Source organism: Lytechinus pictus, chromosome 12 (genome assembly GCF_037042905.1).
Source record: "Lytechinus pictus isolate F3 Inbred chromosome 12, Lp3.0, whole genome shotgun sequence".
NCBI lineage: Eukaryota > Metazoa > Echinodermata > Echinoidea > Temnopleuroida > Toxopneustidae > Lytechinus > Lytechinus pictus.
Window position 1 is genome coordinate 30,413,742 of NC_087256.1, and position 20,095 is coordinate 30,433,836.

Below are 20,095 nucleotides of genomic sequence, written 5' to 3' on the forward strand. Positions count from 1 at the left end.
CCCGAGTACGTTGTCCATGGCGATATGGAGGCACCCCCACCCTTCTGCGGCCTTCTAAATTCACCCCCTTCCAATTTACCTATTTTCGTCCAAATCAGAAATCCGTCTCGAACCTTTTGTTTTTCATCTTTTGATTACACCGTCCAATATATCCTCATTGCATATTCATTTCCCTTTAGATATGCCCACCCCGGGAACGATTTTTTTTAAAGTGGGGGAGCTGATTGGTCCCGAGAAATTTGAAAAGCAAAAAAAAAAAAAAAAAAGGGGTTTTCACAAACAAATGGAGCTCAAATTGTCCCGATAAATTTGAAAAGCGAAGGGGGGGGGGGTTCACTACAAGATGAAAGTCATATTGGTCACATTTGAATAACTGGGGGTGCTGCCCATGATAATGAATAGCTATTTTTCTACCGCTTTTCCCAGAATGGCTCAAAGCGCATACGGTATATTATTACCCAGGTCATTGGATTCATTTTAAATAATCCCGCACGAAAAGTGCTAAATTTCCACTCTCTGGGCCAGCCCCCCCCCCCCCCCCATTCATCGCAGCCTCATGGCGCTGGCAAATTCAAAAATTCAATCAAGCTTTCGCACCCTCACGGGTTCCCATTTAGCACCGATTTAGCACCTTTAGCACCTGGGTCGAGAGTGGCAAAGTGTGGATTAACGCCTAGCCAAAGGATAGTCTACCAATGTAGACCCATGCACATCTGCAGTGTGTGTACCTCGGCTGATTCAACGAGTCTGCATAGCAGACTAGGTCTACTGAGGCTGCAGATGTGGCTCGCTTCGCTCGCCCTTCCAGGCTGGTTTGCTTCGCAAACCAGCAGATCCCACCTCACGAGCCATTCAGAGTCTGCATAGCAGACTAGCCAAAGGACACTATATATAATGGGTAAAATGCTCCATGAGGGTGATTATGTGTCCAACCAACATTGGGCATTTCTTTGGGGCATTTTCATTTATCCAGTGTGATGAAAATTTTGCCCATTCTCAGTAATTGCAGCTTATTTTTTAACCTTACTGGACAATATGCTTCCCGTATTGGGTAAAATACTGCCCTAAATTGGTTGGACACTTAATTACCCTCGCGGCTGGTTAAAATTTTACCCAATATATTTTTTACAGTGTATTCCGTGGTGGGATTCGAACACGCGACCCTCTGTTTACAAGGCGAGAGTCAGAACCACTAGACCACGGCTCTTCCACTATGCATAATTATGGAGAATAATGCACGCAGCACCCCCAAGGAAATTTTTTGATACCCCCTTCCCGGGGCCATGCCACTTCTCAAGACAATTTTTACAAAGTACGCTAATAAACACCTTTTCTCATTTCTGTGTCAATTCTTTTATACATTGGCCTATAGTTATTCCCATGCAGCACCACGTGTTTTGGGGGCGTCGTGGTCTAGTGGTTAAGACTCTCGTCTTTCAATCTGAAGGACGTGGGTTCGACTCCAAGCCATGGCGTGTTTTCCCTTAGCAAGAAATTTACCCACATTGAGCTGCACTCAACCCAGGTAAGGTAAATGGGTACCGGCAGGAAATAATTCCTCAAAAAGATGTGCGCACTAGCTTAGCCGGGGTAATATAGGAGCGCCTCGAGCACCTATATAAATTATAGCAATGCGGATACATGCGCTATATACTAGTACACACTCATTAATTTTCACTTAATTTAGGCCTGATCACTCTTAATTTCTGCCTTTAATTTCTACTCGTTTCTCCTTGATTCCTCTCTCATTTTCCATTGCATTCTGGTTTTTATGCATTTACTCATCGACAGCGGATGAATTTTCTCAGGGGGGGGGGAGCCTCTTTTCCATTTTGATTGCAATATTTTGAAAATGTTTTAACCCTCTCAAATGCAAGCAAGCATTTCATCAATATCACATGAATGACTGTATTCATTTTCACTGTACCCATTTTTTTTTTTTTTTTTTTTTGGGGGGGGGGGTGAAATAGAGAAACAAAATGAAAATTAAGATTTTTTAATGCTTTGCTCTATTTCAAGTTTAGGCCTTTGTCTTATTCTCAATATAGGCATACTTCCGTTATAGTATTATCCCCAGCATGCACCGGGGCATGCTTGCATGATTATTTCTTATTATATTAAGAGGACGATATAATGAATTCAAATGGAATATCATTCAGAAACTCTGCACAAGTATTTAATACGGAGTGACTAACAACGTGCTATAGTCTTAAAACAAATCAGTCAAATTGACTAGATCAGTAGTCAGCTAGGTGCAACTGACAGGCCTATCTATGTCTAGTCACATTTCTGACGTATATTCTAGTCAGAAATAACTCTGTTCTAGTAAAATACGACTGGAAAATAATACAGAAGATTACAAAAAATAAATTTTGGGTCGTGAAACTTTACACTGCTATTATATTCAGATGGGGGGAAATGACGTATACCTCTAGTTCATCTGCAGGCCATTTCTTCTTTATTGAAATGCATTTCATCTCGGTGACTTGGTCAACGTGGTCTTACTGAATTTTATCTAAATCAACTAGTTTGCTTATTTTCCATTTCATCTAATTTCCTTTTGGTTTAAAATAAAGGCTTGCTAACCCGTGTTCTATACTAAAATAAAAAAAAAATAAAAATGGTTACTACTCCAAACATGCTAAAAGACTAAGTGGTAATTCTCCCGAGTGGTTATTATTAAATCTGGGGGGGGGGGTCGTATTTTGTACATCAACCAATGGAAGTGCGTCTTATTGCCCCCCTCCCCCCCCCCCCCCCGATGAACAAACTAATCTCACGAAATAGGCATGTATGCAAGTAGTCGTTGGAGCTTATGACAATATTACACCAAGACAATAGAAAACTTGGACCAAACTAGTTTAGCCCGACTGAAAGTAGCATATACCATCTTTTACTCTCTCTTCCCCCATTTTCTTATTTATATTCTCTTCCCATTTTCACACACAACAAAAAATCACGAGGGCTGTCGCCTCTTTATAGTCTTATAGTCGCATTTACTGCATTCTGGCGTTTAGGGATTGATTGAAAAACACCCCGATTTATTGGTATAGCTTGAGTTTCCACATCGTTCGTTATTCTGGAACATGCAAAATGCATACACCAATATTCGGTCGTTAGTCCGAAAATGAAAAAGAGTTCGTTTATAATCTAAACACAATGTGGCATTATTCTGACAGTTCTTTGATTTTGAATGCAACTAGTTTCAATAACATTCCGACCATAAAGTAATGTTCAATGGTAATGACTAATGAACTTAATTAAGCTTATTTCATTTTCGAATTAACGTAGAATATTTCCTTTTGGGATTAACGAAACTTCAGATCAACGTCAACGAACTTTAGGACTGACGGACCTTCGATATATCGATCCTCAAGTTCGAACCTTCGGAAAAAAGAGAACTATACTTACATTATAAAAATTGAAATACGGGTAAAGCACTATAATATAAAACGCAACAGTACAGGTTATAAAATAAAGTGTGTTATCTTTGAGGACGTTCAACTGTCGAAGTAAAACAATATAGACGCAGATACCTTCCACGTTGATTTTTAGCGTTTTATTCATTTATTCAAGAATAGGGGTTCAAATTTGAACTTTAGGGGTTGGCACAATAGCTGTAATTATGCTCATCTGAGCACCTTTAAGGGTGCAGTTAGCTATATTAAGCACCCACTAGGATGCAGAGGTGAACCATGTAATAATGTCAAGTATTATATACACCTTAAAAGGTAAAAGGTTTGACTTTTTAGGGGCAAACGATCTTGGTGCGAAATAATAAAAAGGTGTATTTTAGCATCTTTTTCGCTTAGGGTGTAAGATTAAATCCCCCAAAGAGTTTCATTTAGGGTTCAAAATTTCTTAGCATGTTTATTAATTTATTTATACATTTATTTATAGATTTTAATCCATTGGAGCAATGCAACAATGACTAGGTATAAATTACCAATGCCAGGGGCGGATCCAGGATTTTGAAGGGGGGGGCACATCTTCCTGACGAAAATTTGACAAGCAAAAAAAAAGGTCCTCACTTTCAAAGGGGGGGAAGGGGCACACTCGGGTAAAACGGTATATTTATATTATAAATTTTGATTATGGCTCTCAAAGGGGAGGGGGCACGGGCCGGCTGTGCCCCCTCCCTGGATCCGCCACTGACCAACGCTTACATTCCCTGTATAATGCGTTTGACTCTGTATTTACAATCAATTATTTATAATCAACCATACCCGTTTTAATTACTAGTTTAATCAATAACCTTACTGGAGAATTTGGGATGCGTGAATGGCGTCCAGCAAGGCTGCTTCCTACCTCCTACAGTCTGTTTATTGTTTAGTGTGCTGCATGATATCGTCGTATAGCACGTCACAACCTAAATTGCTAACACTAAATAGCTAAATATGAATATATTGTTTTTTACTATGCATTCTAACATACATAAAACATAAAATTGTTTCACTCATTATAATGTACAAATACAAAGTAAGGAGACGTTTAAAGACAATAATCACAAAGGGGCGTCGCTGGGGCCTTGTTTTCTTGTTGAAAAATCCGGATGGCGAATGGGCTTTATGGCGACGCCCCAGTATATCATCGAAGTCTTCATTTCAGACACTTTTTATAAACACACTTTTGATGAGTACATCAACTGACGAGGTATATCGTTGAAAATCCATAGAAAAAGAGACAGATGATAAATGTGATGCAAGAAACTGCGGCCATGCAAGCCGAACAAGTCTGTATATCATTGTCTGTATTGGGGATATTTCCGTGCGAGTCATAACTGCTGACCAATCCAGCACATTTCGCTAGTGTGTAGGTTGAAGGTGCCTGGAAATCTGTATTACAAATAAAATAAAAAGATGCAGAAATAAAAAAAGTAAAAGAAGTATTGGACCCTATTCTTGTTTATATGCATAAAAAAAAATTAAATCAGGATGGAAAGGTTTAGTTTGGTTAGACAATTAAGAACATAATTAATGCATTCTTGGACATACCAAAATCACGCCTTTACCGTCCCCTCCCCACAACTGCGGGGGAGGGGAAGGGGGAGTTGTAATCGGGGCGGCACCATGATTTTTTGATGGGGGGAGACGGGGTATGTTTTTAAAAGTTGAATTACAGGGGTCATATAGAATTGCCGTGCGATTAATACTTCTCTTTAAAGGACAAGTCCAACCAAACAAAATTTGATTTGAATAAAAAGAGAAAAATCCAACAAGCATAACGCTGAAAATTTCATCAAAATCGGATGTAAAATAAGAAAGTTATGACATTTTAAAGTTTCGCTTCATTTCACAAAACAGTTATTTGCACATCTCGGTCGGTATGCAAATGAGGGAACCGATGACATCACTCACTCACTATTTCTTTTGTATTTTATTACATGAAATATGAAATATTTTGATTTTCTCGTCATTGTCAGGTGAAATAAAGTTTCATTCCTCCCTGAACACGTGTAATTCCATTATTTAAACATTTTTGTGGTTCAGGCAAGGAGGTCCAAATTGTCAAATTCGTAAAAATTGAAATATTGTATAATTCAAACAATAAAAAACAAAAGAAATAGTGAGTGAGTGACATCATCGACTAGCTCATTTGAATGTAACTGACTCGTTCATATATTAACTATTTTGTGAAAAATAAGCGAAACTTTGAAATGTCATAACTTTCTTATTTTACATCCGATTTTGGTGAAATTTTCAGCATTGTGCTTGTCTGATTTTTATCTATTGATTCTAATCAATATTTTTCTGAGGTGGACTTGACCTTTAAGATGTCGAGCTTTCTTCTCTCTTCCATTGTATTCCTCTTTTCTTCTCAATTAAAAAAAAAAAAAAAAAAAAAAAAAAAAACGTAAGGACGTTCGCCCCCTGGCCGCCGTAGAACAGCCTGTGGGGCAATAACGTAATACCATCAGTATCGATGATGTATTTCATCAAATTTCCACGTTTCTAAATAGTGACAAATTTTTTTTTCCAATAGTATCAGAGAAAAAATTATTTCATAACACAAATAAAGGAGTTTCCCTCTTACAAATAATGGTATAAACTAAACAAAAGAAATATTCTAAGCAGAATTCATGACACCGTCCCACTTTATGAAACTGAGACAACAAAGGGCCTATCTATCTATTCACATTTTTTTTCACAACAAAAAATTATTCACCATTCCGGTCATCTCCGAATCGGAAGATGACCGCCGAAATGCAGAAGATAAAACTTTCGACCTACATGTATCTGTAACGAGGCGGTGAAATAGGGGTGGGGAGGGACCGGTCGACCACCTCTATTATATATTTTTCAAGACAAGTGATTCCCCCTCAACGAATTGGAGAAAAAAAAAGTATTGGATAAGAGATGATTGGGTCATTCGACCACCGTATTTTCATTGAAAAAAAAGTCGCTGTTATTAGATTATCTTGCCCCATCCTATATATACAAAACAAAAAACTCGGTACCGCCTTAGCATAATGTGAACTCTGTCGTCGCAAAAAGTATAATTTTCCATCTCTATCCCATCTGGCCACTGATGACTAATACGTGGCGGATCATTAGACCCGGGACATTAGATAAGTGGTGTACTGATGGTAGAAAGGTTTCGCTCAGTGTACTTTCTTTTATTTGGATGCATAAGTATATTTTCTGATTGTCTGCCATTGCTTAAATACATTTTCTGTGCCTAATGTCTTAAAAGTTTGTTTTTCTACGAACATGAATTTAAACTATAATGGGAAACAGGCTCATACACTTATTTTGTTAGCTAATTATCTTCTTGAAATGGATGCAATAATCATATTTTGCTCTGTGCGTTATGTATTACAGTCGAGTTACTGCAAATCATTAAAATATTTTTTAATCTGAGATTCATGCATTGATAAGTTGAACTCGTCTGTCTTCTGAATTTCGGATCTTTATAAAAAGTCTTTGTTCTGGGTTTTAGTAGCCTACAGGGCGCAATTTATATTTATTCAAAGATAGGCCTATCATTGATTAAAATTGTTCTCCATCTTAAAAAAAAACATTTTTATTTTTTATTTTGTCATTTATAATGGGGGCTTTCTTGACGCGACTCTGTGTGTTGTACAAAACATTTGTACAAAATTCCATTCTACTTTTATTTTTATACAATAATTCTAACATGTTATTTTTTTTAATTAATATCTTGAATTGCATGGTTTTTTATTCAATGTTTTCCAAGTTATCTTTATGATTTGGAATTAAATAAAAATGAACTTGATTATAAGTTGTGTTGAGTTGAGATTAATAATTGTATTTGAGTGAAATCAAATAAACCTTTGAACAATATGCGTGTTAGGGTTGTCTGCCGGTGGGTCATCAAAGTGATGGGGGGAGGGGGAATCGGTGGTTGCCCAAAGAAAAATTAAACTATTGTTCTTATAGTCTATATTCAATATCCAATGTATGAAATATGCACGGTACATATTTATGCAGTGCAATTCTCGCAAAAATGCTCATTAGAGCCTGTAATTACTGCTTGATTGAAATGTCTGAAATGGGATCTATACTCTGATTGGTTTTTCCCCATCAGCACACTTACAGAGGTGCGAATGTGAGCATATAGGCATCAGCTGGATTGAGCAATCTCGTTTATCTCACATTTCTTAATACTTTCTTGTAGCTTGACGGTTCCATTGAAGGGATGGTCCAGGCTGAAGATATTTATATATCAAACAGTATATCTGAAACAGTACGAGGCATGTCTTCATGAATATTCATTGGGTGGGCTGATGATGTCATATCCCCACTTGTTCTTGTATTTTATTATATGAAATAAGGTTTATTCAAATTATTTTCTACCAAGAACTAAAACAATTGGATTGAAAACTGATTAAGTGCATTCGTTATTTATTGCTGCAACTTATTTCGTCATAATAGAGACACATCATTTACACATTCATGAAAAATAAAACAAATATGATTTCATGTAATAAGATAAGAAAAAGGAAAGTGGAGATGTGACATCATCAGCCCACCTAATGATTATTCATGAAGATATGCCTAGAACTGTTTCACCGGAATAAAGCAAATCTTTAAATTTCAATAACTTCGTTATTTGTTATCCAAATTTGATGAAATTTTCAGCAATTTGCTCTGTGAATTTTACTCTATTTATTTAGATATAAATATTTTCAGCCTGGAGTACCCCTTTAATGGACACGTAGTTTTCTTGGGAAATGAGAAGTATATATCTGTATATAAAGGATACATCAATACATATATGTATATAAGAGCGCATCCGTGCCATTTCTGGGAAAATGATATGCCATTACTGTTATACGATGCGAGTGAGTATAATTATGAGGATGGTGGTGTATATTTCGCAGCGTTTGTTAAAGTTGTGGTTTGAAATCGATTTAATAACCCTCTCATGAATTCTATGCGGTGGGCTATGCGCAATGATATCATATTCAGAGATAATGAAAAGACTAGAGTAAACAGCATCAATAAATGTTGGTGGTGGTGGTGGTGATGATGATGATGGATGATGATGATGGTGATGATGATGGTGATGATGATGGTGACGACGATGATGATGATGGTGATGATGATGATGGCAGTCAGTGGTGGCGGATGGTGGTGATGATGACAATCATAATTATAACAATAACAACACCATCAGTTATAATATCATGTTAGAAATTTGATGATGATGGTAACGGATATAAATACAGACAATTCACTCAAGTGGATTAAGAAACAAATCTCTTCATCGTATAACTGATTGATTTTTTTTAGTTTTAGAGGATTGAGATTTAGGTCATTATACTTAAAAAATATAATAACAGAAAAATGCTACACAAATTGTTGTTTAGGATAAATTGCAACACAAAAATAAGGAAAATGACAAAGAATATAAGTAAAAATTAAAAACACACCACCATGGGCGTCGGCGCAGAGGACTATCCTTTGTTCATGGGAGGGGGGATCTATTGTTGCGTCCCCCAAACACAAAAGATAATTATTTCCTCTGACGCCCTTCTGATCACTACCCCCTCTCTCAGAATTGTTTTCTGTACGATTTTTTTTTCACAGCCTAAATGCAATTTCATATTTTAAGGGAGGGGGGGGGGGCAGTGCGAATGTCCTAAATGGTTGATAACTTGATAAAAAAGAGGGATCTGCAAAAGGAAGGTCGTATGAAGAGTTATGTACAAAACAGTTGTACAAAATACCATTCTACTTTTATTTTTATACGATTCAATACACAAGTACATGTTATTTCATTGTCTTAATATCTTGAATTGCATGGTTTTTTTTAATTCAATGTTTTCCAAGTTAAAAGGCTTTGGAATTAAATAAATCAAATAAAACTTTGAACAAAATGCGTGTTAGGGTTGTCTACCGGTAGGTCATCAAAGTGATTGGGGGGGGGGGGGATCGGTGGTCGCCCAAAGAAAAATTAAGATATTGTTCTTATAGTCTATATTCAACATACAATGTATGAAATATGCACGATCCATAATCATGCAGTGCAATTCACGCACAAATGCACATTAGAGCCTGTAATTACTGCTTGATTGAAATGTCTGAAATGGGATCTATACTATGATTGGTTTTTCCCCCATCAGCACACTTACAGAGGTTCCCCCAAAAAATGTGCGAATGTCCTAAATGGTTGATAACTTGATAAAAAAAAAGAGGGATCTGCAAAATGAAGGACATATGAAGAGTTATGTATTTAGCTTTCACATGTGTTCTTAAAAAACAAACAAACTTAGAAATTAGAGTAAAATGTCCGCGCTTGTAAAATGTAAAAATCAATTTCAAGTTAAGTTTTAAACCTGCGAATCGATAACATAGTGCAAAATATCATTGTTGCGTTGTGGTACCACAGGGGTAAATATTAGGACCCTTGCTGTTCTATCATACTCTAATTTCAAAATGCAAATACATTTTGTTGATCGAATTGGACCAAAAATTATTATTCTTTTAATCAAATGTAATTGAGCAAAATGAACACTTGTAAATACTGAAATTTGTTTGTAATTATGTTTGATTCGTTTCAATAAAATCTTATATCATAAAGAAATAACCTACCACCGGCGATGAAATATATTTCTCCCGTCTGTAGATCGGGGTATCCACACGAATGACTCCCTGTCGTGATGATGATGAGTGAGTTAGATTCTGGACTTTGAACATTGCGAGATGAAGGATGGCGTAATACTTCCGATACATTGACGGTGTAGATGATGTCGTCGTGTTCGGTTTGGTTTCCAGAGGAGTTGGTGATTCTTCCACGAAGAGCTGCAGGTTCCTCACAGAAAGGGGAAAAGGGGGAGGAGAGGTTAAAGAAATGGAGGGGGAGGGGGAAAGAGGGGAGGGAGGGGAAGGGGGTAAACAAGGAGAGGGAGGAGAGAGAGGGGATGAAGGGATAGGAGGGAGATGGGACGAAGAAAAGGATGGAGGGGGCGTAAGCAAAATGATTATTGCTGTGAAGCGCAGGCGAACGAGAAACTTCCTTTAAAATAGTAAAATATGTGCGTTATACAAAATATACGTAAACATATAGGCCTAAACAGTTGAACAGTCATATTGTTTTGTTTACAGAGGGACGAGCATGATGGTTATTACCAGAAATAATAAGCACAAATGATCAGTGCTGGGGGGGGGGGGGTTATAATTTGCATTGCTGCATCTTATGATCACATGATCATCATACAATTTGGGACTCTTTTGAAAATATGATGTAAATATTTTCACCATCATGAGGGCTAACAATTGGTGGTGAGTTGGTGGTGATTTTTTTACCTGATTGCTAAGAAAGCATGAATGCTTGTAAGCAAGCAACCAGAGGACCGACGGCTTAAGGTCCCCTCCGAAGGACCAATGCATATTGATTTCATCTGTTTTCATGAAGACATATTATAGTATTATTTCGATCATGGAGCTACTAACTAGCTCCATGCTTCGATCAAATCGTTAATTGTTTGAATACTATTACATAATTTTTCGTCTTCACGCACTTCTCAATTGTTGACGAAGCATGCAGGTTTTCTTTATATTTTCTCCTACTTTGTATCTTTCCCCTTACAGAAGAAATCTAATAACTAATAAAAAATCAATCTTTCATCAGAATAATATTTATTCTATTTATCTTTTTTAAGTTTCGAAATAGAGAAGCTTTGGAGCTATAAGATTTATGAAATCAAATAAGAATACAAAACAGCAAATCATACAAAGGAAATAAAATAAGAAATTGTTGAAATATAAAATGGAAACACTATATAAAAAGTGGGAAACAAAGGGAGGGGACATTAAACTTCATCAAAATTCACAAAAAGCAGAATCGAAAAACCCTTAAAAACATCATTGAGATAAAGCAAAGGAAAACATACTATATCCTACAAAAAATAAACTCACCCCAATGGAATAAATTGTAACAACAATGATTAAAGGACAAGTCCACCCAAATTAAATGTTGATTTAAACAAAAAGAGAAAAATCCAACAAACATAACACTGAAAATTTCATCAAAATCAGATGTAAAATAAGAAAGTTATGACATGTTAAAGTTTTTGCTTAATTTCACGTAATAGTTATATTCACATCGTGGTCAGTATGCAAATGAGGAGACTGATGACATCATCCACTCACTATTTCTTTTGTATTTCATTACATGGAATATGAAATATTCAAATTTTCTCCTCGTCAAGTGAAATAAGTTTTATTCCTTCCTGAACATGTGTAATTATCATTGTTTGAACATTTTTTGTTCTAACATGAGGGTCCATAATTGTCAAATATGTAAAATTCGAAATATTGTATAATTCAAACAATAAAAAACAAAATAAATAGTGAGTGAGGGACATCAGCGACTCTCTCATTTGCTTATCACTGAGTTGTGCAAATAACTGTTTTGTGAAAAATAGGCGAAACTTTAGGCGAAACTTTTAAAATGTCATAACTTTCTTATTTTACATCCGATTTTGATGAAATTTTTAGTGTTATACTTTTTTGATTTTTCTCTTTTTCTTCAAATCAACGTTTTTCCGGGGTGGACTTGAGCTTTAAACATATTCAACTCAAGCAAATCTAAAATATTATGAGGTAGGAATGTGACAGCCGTAAATAGCAAGCAAATAAAGATAACAATAATTGGTGAAAAGAAGAATTTGTAGTGACAGTTATAATGACGGAGGCCCGGGGCACTTACATTATGGCGGGAAAACGTTGCCTGTTGAGTATGGGGTCATTATCATTCAGTGCACATCCATGGATATTTGAAGGATGAGGCATCCTCTGCTCGAGGGGGGGGGGGGGGGAGGGGCAGGCCTCAGACTTGGTTCCGAAGGGAATGTGCGGTGGAAGCTGTTCAAATTCGCACACCTCTTATCCGACTTGGCGGAAAGGTTACAATCATTCATTGTTTAATTTAAGAATAGATCCGTTTTGTGCGACGGGGTTGGCGAAAAGATACAGACTTTATGAGCATCAAACTTCGACAGTTAACATCCTATTCCAAAAATAGTTTCTTGGCCCTGGACAAACCCCGTTATTAGGGGGAGAGGGGTACAAAATGTCACCCGTATTACATGTATTAGTGGAGTTTTAATCCTCACTCAGCGGTAGGTGTATAGAACCGTTACCTTATTCTGATTTTAAAGAGGGAGGGAGCAGGGGAACAGGTGGCCTGGCAAATTTGTTTTTATTATGTAATAATCAAATCATGTAAAATCTACTTGACGGGACAACAAACAAACATTCATCGTAAATTTCTCTCTCTTTTTTTTTTTTTTGGGGGGGGGGGGAAGGCAGCTTCGGGGGTCGTAAGCAAACCTATACAAATCAACATTATTATGCACAACGACTCCTTGAGCTAGTTTCGCTGGAAATAAAATTGGACAGGTAAAGTATATAGGCTGCTACATCCTCCAATGTCATACCCCGGGGTCATACATCATCTTCAATGAGACTCTATAACCATCCTTATAAAATATTTAATCGCTAATTATTTCCCAAGACATTGTGGCTTGGTGGGGCCACTGACAGGCTCATACATTTCTGTTTCGAACAAAAGTTGCAATAGAAATTCTTTTGAACAGAATTAAGATTCATAAATGGTTATCAACCCAGACATGTCTCTTAATTATGATTTTCCACGTTCGACATTTTGTTGGGGGCATCTGCCCCCATACAGCTGGCTACCCTATATACGCTTGAAGTGCTTTGTGCTAAAATAATATAATCACATAAAAAAAAAAAACAATCACAATAGAATAATCATCGAAGGATAAATAGGCCAAATAAGCATTTTTAAACACTTGCCAACGTTGCATCATGGACCTATAGGTCCATGGTTGCATCGACCCTGAAATAAAATGGTATTTGAGGAAAATATGCTTCGGAAAGAAATAAGGGCGGGAGAGGTTTGATGACAAGACCAAGAAATAACACAACTGAACAAGTAATATTAACAGCCATGAAGCTTATCTCTGACACATGCACACGATATATCTGCAAGCCATTGCTCTCCTAATATCACCTTATAGTATACCATGCTGATGACGATCACCACTTGAAAATGTATCTTACCGAAATTGCCCGTGCACACCGTCGGGGGATCCACACACTTGCAGGCGGACGCCACGCCGCTCCCGACAACGGACAGGATAATGACGGCGAGCAAGCAGCTCGTGGAATCACTCGCCATGATAGCAGGACCGTGTTCGTGCACCTAATGGCTGGATTATTCATGTAGTCATCGGCACGACCAGATTTTCTCTCTGCTCCATTAAGTATTCATCACCCGTGCAACCCGATGTTTCCCGGTGATGAACTCTCTGTGAAAGGGTGTAATTTCAGGGCAAAAGGGGAATAGATAATTATTCATGGCATCACTGAAAAGCATAAATAATGGTAAAGATGCTGTTTTGTTGATGTTTATATTTTCTCAGATTTCAACGAATTCAATCAGCTTGGGGCAGTTGCCCCAACCCCTAGCTTTGTGGTCCCGATCCTTGATGCCCTGTTGACCGGGCCTGTTGACCAGCCTCAATGTCCCTCTTATTTGTCTTAGAATATGTTGGTATATACCCTTAGATTTCCCATAGTGCTCTAAATATTAATATAGATATTGGATAATTATTTTTAACGTGAAAACATGCTTATATAGGCCTACTGTACACATGAAAAATATGAATGGGTATGATTACTTACTTTTGAAATGAGAAGGAAACAACAGTTTGTATCCGAGCTTTTTTTTTAAAATAAAACGACCTTTCACCTTGATCGAGTGATCTTAAATTTTATTCATTATTTTTGATATTCTGTATGATTAATAGACTGAATTCACTGACCTCCAATGACCATTGACCTTCAGTTGGCAAATGCACTTTCATTGTAATTTATTTATATTCAGATAGATCTAGCTATCCCATATACAAGTTTCATTAGAATTGACCAAAATGATCCTTCTTACATAATGAAAGAAATATGTTAATCACAATGAACTGACCTCAATTGACCTTTGACCTTGTTCTGGTAAAATTCTGTCAATCTTATGTGATTTGTGATATTATTCAAACATGTCAAATAGGTTTAAACATAAATTTTATCAAAAACTTTTTAAATATATTTATCAGATATCATTTATAACTTACTAAGTAAATTGACCTGAATTGACCTTTAACCTTGACCCAGTGATGACCTGGTGGCTGGTTTTGATTTGATTTGATTTTTCTTCTACATAAAAATTTAGTATAACATAGATACAACAAATATATATTGACAATAAATCACGCAAATATCATTTAGCATAAAATTAATAGCAGAAGATGGATTGCCATTGTAAGCACACAAAAAATGCTTGAAAATATGACAAACCGAAACATATATTAACCATATAATCATATTATGAGCAGAATGGATAATGACGAATTATTAAAGTATCAATTAAGTATAATATAAAAAAGAGAAGAAAAAAATCTAACAAGCCAACACTTGATATAATATATAATCAAGAAAAAAAACCGATAATGATAAATGATGATGATGATGATGAAAGCGATGATGGTGATGATGATGATAATGATAACGATGATGGTGATGATGATGATGGTGGTGGTGGTGATAGTGGTGACGGTGGTGGTGGTGGAAATAATGATAATGATGATGGAAAAGGAATAATAGAACACGATTATGACACAAGAAAGTTTACTTTACATATTCCGATAGTAACATGACCTTAACTTTAGCTTTGAATGAGTGTAGGGAGCAAAATAATTTAATTGAGTCTGGGAGAGGATTCCAAAGGTCAGGACCATGATGTCTAACGGATCTCTGGGCAATACGTAGTTTTGGATTGACTAAATGTAAATTAGAAGAATTACGGGTGGGGTAATCATAAATAGTTTTATTCAAAGTATAAACATTTTGAAATGAATTTGGTAGCATCCCATTTAAATACTTGAAATATGAACAATAAACTTTGTAGTGATATGCACAGTGTGCGTGACACAATGTAAACATTCTTGGTTCACATATAAACATAAATGAATACTGGGGTAGAAAGGCACACTGACACACACACACACACATACGCCTCACACACTAACTTAATCACGAAGCCTGATGATGGATAGGGGGTTTAGGCCATGAATGACATTTTTCTACATCAATGTCAAAGATATTCTCATGATCATAATGATAATATTTTAGTTCTCGAAAATACCAAACAGATCCTTTAACACACACACAAAATAAAAACAAACCGAATCGGGATGAGGCTTGCAAAATGATATCAGTTTCCCGCCAACGGATATGCACAGTGTGCGTGACACAATGTAAACATTCTTGTGCATGCAAGCCGGCTTAATGTAATGGAAAACCCTAATCCAGTATGATAACATTTTTCCTGTCAATCATAACACGATATGCAGTAGATAGTAGCTAGGTACCCCTCAGTGAGGCATGAGGCAGTTACAATTATGAAATTAAATTATGTGCATATATTTTCCAGGGGTATAGAACAACAATGGCAATCAAGTGAAATATCAATTTTAGAATAAAAGATAGCAACAAAAACAAATGACAATACTAAGGATCATAACAAAACTATGATCATAATGATAATGTTATGGATGATATAAAATTATCATCATCATCATAACCATAACAATAATAATGTTAACACTAAGTACAACTACTACTAGGCCTACTGCTACTAATACACTACTGAGCAATTCCATAAAATGATAAACCTTTTTGTACGTCCGATCCTCATTTTTCTAAAGTTTTACTTCACTTCATAAACTGACCAAGTCATGGTCCTTTGAGAACATTACAGACTAGTCTGCTGGGCAAACCCTTCACTCGAGTTAAGGGTCTGAATGTGCAGCCTACTCATGCCTTGTGTACTGAAGGCTCTCTCGCTCAGGAACAGCAAGTTTTGTATGTGCTAGTCTTTGCGTGGAGGCACACTTATTGATCAAAGTTCCAATCAGGGTCTGTGCCTGCAGACTAATTACAGACTGTCAAAAGAACAAGAAATTAGGGACATGAAGGTCTCATATATCGGGGGTCGGAGCTACATATTTTATGGAATTGCCCTACTTCGAGTAATAATAGTAACTACACTAATAACAATAAGAATGATAATCGTAATCATGGTAATAATAAAAATAATCAGATAAGAACAACAATAACAATAATGGTAATATCATTCAATTTTATATAATAATGGCACATACAATTAGCAGTAGACGCAGCAGAGAGCGATTAAACTATGGCTGTGGCAACGGCAGTATATAAGAAGCAGACAGTAGGAGGAATGCATTTATCAAAATTGAAGTGGAATTGAATATCAGCAATTTAGTCCCAAACGGCTGGGAAGTCATGCTTTCCTCAAACATTTTTTCTCGAGAATGAAATGGCTAAGTGAATCCCGGGGTGAATCGTGCAATCATTTTGAGACTCACAAATTTAATATGACCAATATGACACGTGAATATTCCATTCAAATTGACTTGCTCCCACTTCAGCAGCTGAACGTGATGAGAATGTAAATTATTTTTCACAATAATAATGTTCATGTTCTACGCTAGTGCTCAACCTGGATTTCCATTGAATTCATTTATTTCCATTTTCATAAGAAATGGCATATAAAATGGCACAAGAAAATAAGAAAATAATTAAACAGAAAATGTTGCATTATTATATGCCTATTGAGGTGCGCATGAAATAATCTTTAAACCTCAACATTGGCTAATTATGATCCCTCTGTGATCTTGCTCATCATATTCCGACTTTTTTGGGGTCTAGTTCTAATAACTTTTCGTCTTTGTGTCCACTTCGGTAGTATATACAAATGTGTATTGTTATTGCATTGATATCTTATTCAAACAAAATCATGTTGTTGTTTTTTGTCAAAGGAACGTTTACACTATTAAAAGTGGATTGAATGTTCAATGAATTTGAAAATGGACTTTTATTTGGACGAAGATATCGGGTTTCGTTTTTGAGGCAAAATGTTATTTATTTCGTTTTGTTTACCCAGGGTAACCCCATCAGTGAACTAAGCACTGTTTTTCTTGGGGGCCTGCATACAAGTAACAAATACATACATATGATAAATACAAACAATGAAAAAGTATTAAACAAGGAAGAAAATATGTTGAAAGAGACAAGAAACCTGCAGGACATACAAACAGACATACTGAAATACATGTACATGGTGTATGTAGAACAAAAGTCAACATATATATTGTGCATATGCAAATCCATATAAGTATATATTCCCTATGATCATAATTATGTTTACTGATTAATTTTCTGTTTACTTGATTGCTCGTCCCTGGAAGCAGTCAGATAGGGGTAGTTATTTTTAATTTAGCAGTTTCTCGCTCTCCAATAGGATGTAGCGAAGGATTGCCTCGAAACTGTACTTCGGGTACCACTATCCAGCTGATTCCAAAGAATGGTAGTTTCTAGTTCTGTACGAGTGGACATTACTAGATCTTACTACGAGTTCAGAGAGATATATTGGCGCTTCCCCGTTAAGGATAGTGTAAATTGTTTTACATTTATGGTATTTCCACCTTTCTTCAATCGAAACCCATTTGAGTCTATGGAGCACCTTTTCAATAGATGTAGAACAATCAAATTTTAGAATTAGACGGGCCATTTTCTTATGCTGTCTTATTAAGTCATCCTTAAGATACTGTGCACACATGCTCCAAGAATTACTACAGTAATCAAAGTATATGGTAATATAAGTGAATTAGCAAAGACTTTTGAACTGTCAATCGTGAGGTATTTTCTGAGCCTACTGAGGAGATCTATCCGTGAGCCAATCTTCTTCATTGATTCTTCTACATTCTTTTGCCAAGTCATGGTATCATCTATCCATACACCTAGATATTTATAGTTATTGACTCTTTCAAGCACATGGTTTTTAACAACTAGGTTAATATCATCACAGGTTGGTAGTTTCCTGGGGGATCCAAAAATCATGTATTGCGTTTTAGAAAAATTTAGCCTCAGATGGTTTTATGTCAGCCATTTATTCACAAGTTCAAGCTCTTTGTTTAATACTAATTCAATATCATTGATATTGTGAGCACTATGATACAGTATAGTGTCATCAGCATACATCATAATGTGACATTTATCTAGAATGCTGGGTAAATCATTCACCATAACTAAAGACAACAGAGGTCCGATAATCGAACCTTGCGGAACACCTGTCTTGACATTAGTAATGTCAGACAAGGTTCCTTTGACAAAATTGTAGGTTGGGTTCTTCCAGATAAGTATGATTGAATCCAGGTAAGCTCTCTGCCTTTAACACCATAGAAGGGAAGTTTCTTTAGCAACAATTCATGACTGACAGAGTCAAAGGCCCTTTTTAGGTCAAGATACACGACACCTGTTAGACGGCCATGGTTTATTTGCTTCAGAAGATAATCAGAAAATATAGGTAAGTACGGTATTCGTTGAATGGTTTTTCCTAAAACCAGATTGCTGTTTTACAAGCAGATCATTATCACTAAAATGGGCATGGAGTTGATCATGAACCACTCTTTCAAGAACCTAAGTTATGATGGGAATAATAGATATCGGACGATAATTATTTGGATCCTGGTTATCACCACTTTTGTATATAGGTGTGACTTTAGCAGTCTTCCATTCATTTGGTATTAGCCCGGTCTGAAGAGATACATTGAAAATTACACTAACCACAACGATAAAAATGATTAATACGTTGAAGGGTCATTTTATAGCAAACTTACGAAAAACTTGTCACGTTTAGTGATATCCAATTTACATGTTATCAACAAAATAATAAATCAAATTTAATAAACAACTTATATTAATGAAAAATACACAAAACCATATCACTAGCGTATCCAGCAATAACTATGACAAACAACCTGATGACAAATAAATGTTCACTTTAAACAAGTGGAATGCCTCTGGCGGTCTCACCTGCATCACGCGATTCAATATAGCAGCAGTGCTGACTTTGAAAACTACTATAACTCGCACAAGATGTTCAGTGATACTTGGTAACTCTTATGTCCACGTTTTATGAACTAGACCAATACACTTACAGAGATATGATGGTAATTCAACAAATACCCCCAACATGGCCAAAGTTCATTGACCTTACATGACCTTTGACCTTAATCATGTGACCTGAAACTTGCGCAGGATGTTCAGTGATACTTGATTACTATTATGTCTAAGTTTCATGAATCAGATCCATAAACTTTCAAAGTTATGATGGTAATTCAACAGATACTCCCATTTGGCCAAAGTTCATTGACCCTAAATGACCTTTGACCTTGATCATGTGACGTGAAACTCATGCAGGATGTTCAGTGATACTTGATTCTTATAAATGTCTAAGTTTCATGAACTAGGTCCATATATCTTTTAAGTTATGATGACATTTCAAAAACTTAACCTTAGGTTAAGATTTTGATGTTGATTCCCCCAACATGGTCTAAGTTCATTGACCCTAAATGACCTTTGACCTTAGTCATGTGACATGAAACTCAGGCAGGATGTTCAGTAATACTTGATTAACCTTATGACCAAGTTTCATTAACTAGGTCCATATACTTTCTAAG

The 20,095-nt window shown here is 36.2% G+C and overlaps 1 protein-coding gene across 4 annotated transcripts in view; it reads right to left on the reverse strand.

The window, feature by feature from the left end:
• Nucleotides 1-2,160: 2,160 nt before the first annotated feature.
• LOC129272778 (uncharacterized) overlaps nt 2,161-20,095 on the reverse strand; it is a 28,473-nt gene continuing 10,538 nt past the window's right edge. For 3 of the 4 annotated variants that reach the window (XM_064107333.1, XM_064107331.1, XM_064107330.1), the window contains exons 2-4: nt 13,557-13,804; nt 10,059-10,268; nt 2,161-4,835 (exon numbers count right to left, since the gene is read on the reverse strand). In XM_064107333.1, the coding sequence (XP_063963403.1) occupies nt 4,642-4,835; nt 10,059-10,268; nt 13,557-13,674 (522 nt within the window). In that variant the 5' untranslated portion in view covers nt 13,675-13,804 and the 3' untranslated portion in view covers nt 2,161-4,641. Of the gene's footprint in view, nt 4,836-10,058; nt 10,269-13,556; nt 13,805-19,448; nt 19,558-20,095 lie in introns of those variants that run through there. The other variant, XM_064107332.1, reaches the window with a different exon arrangement.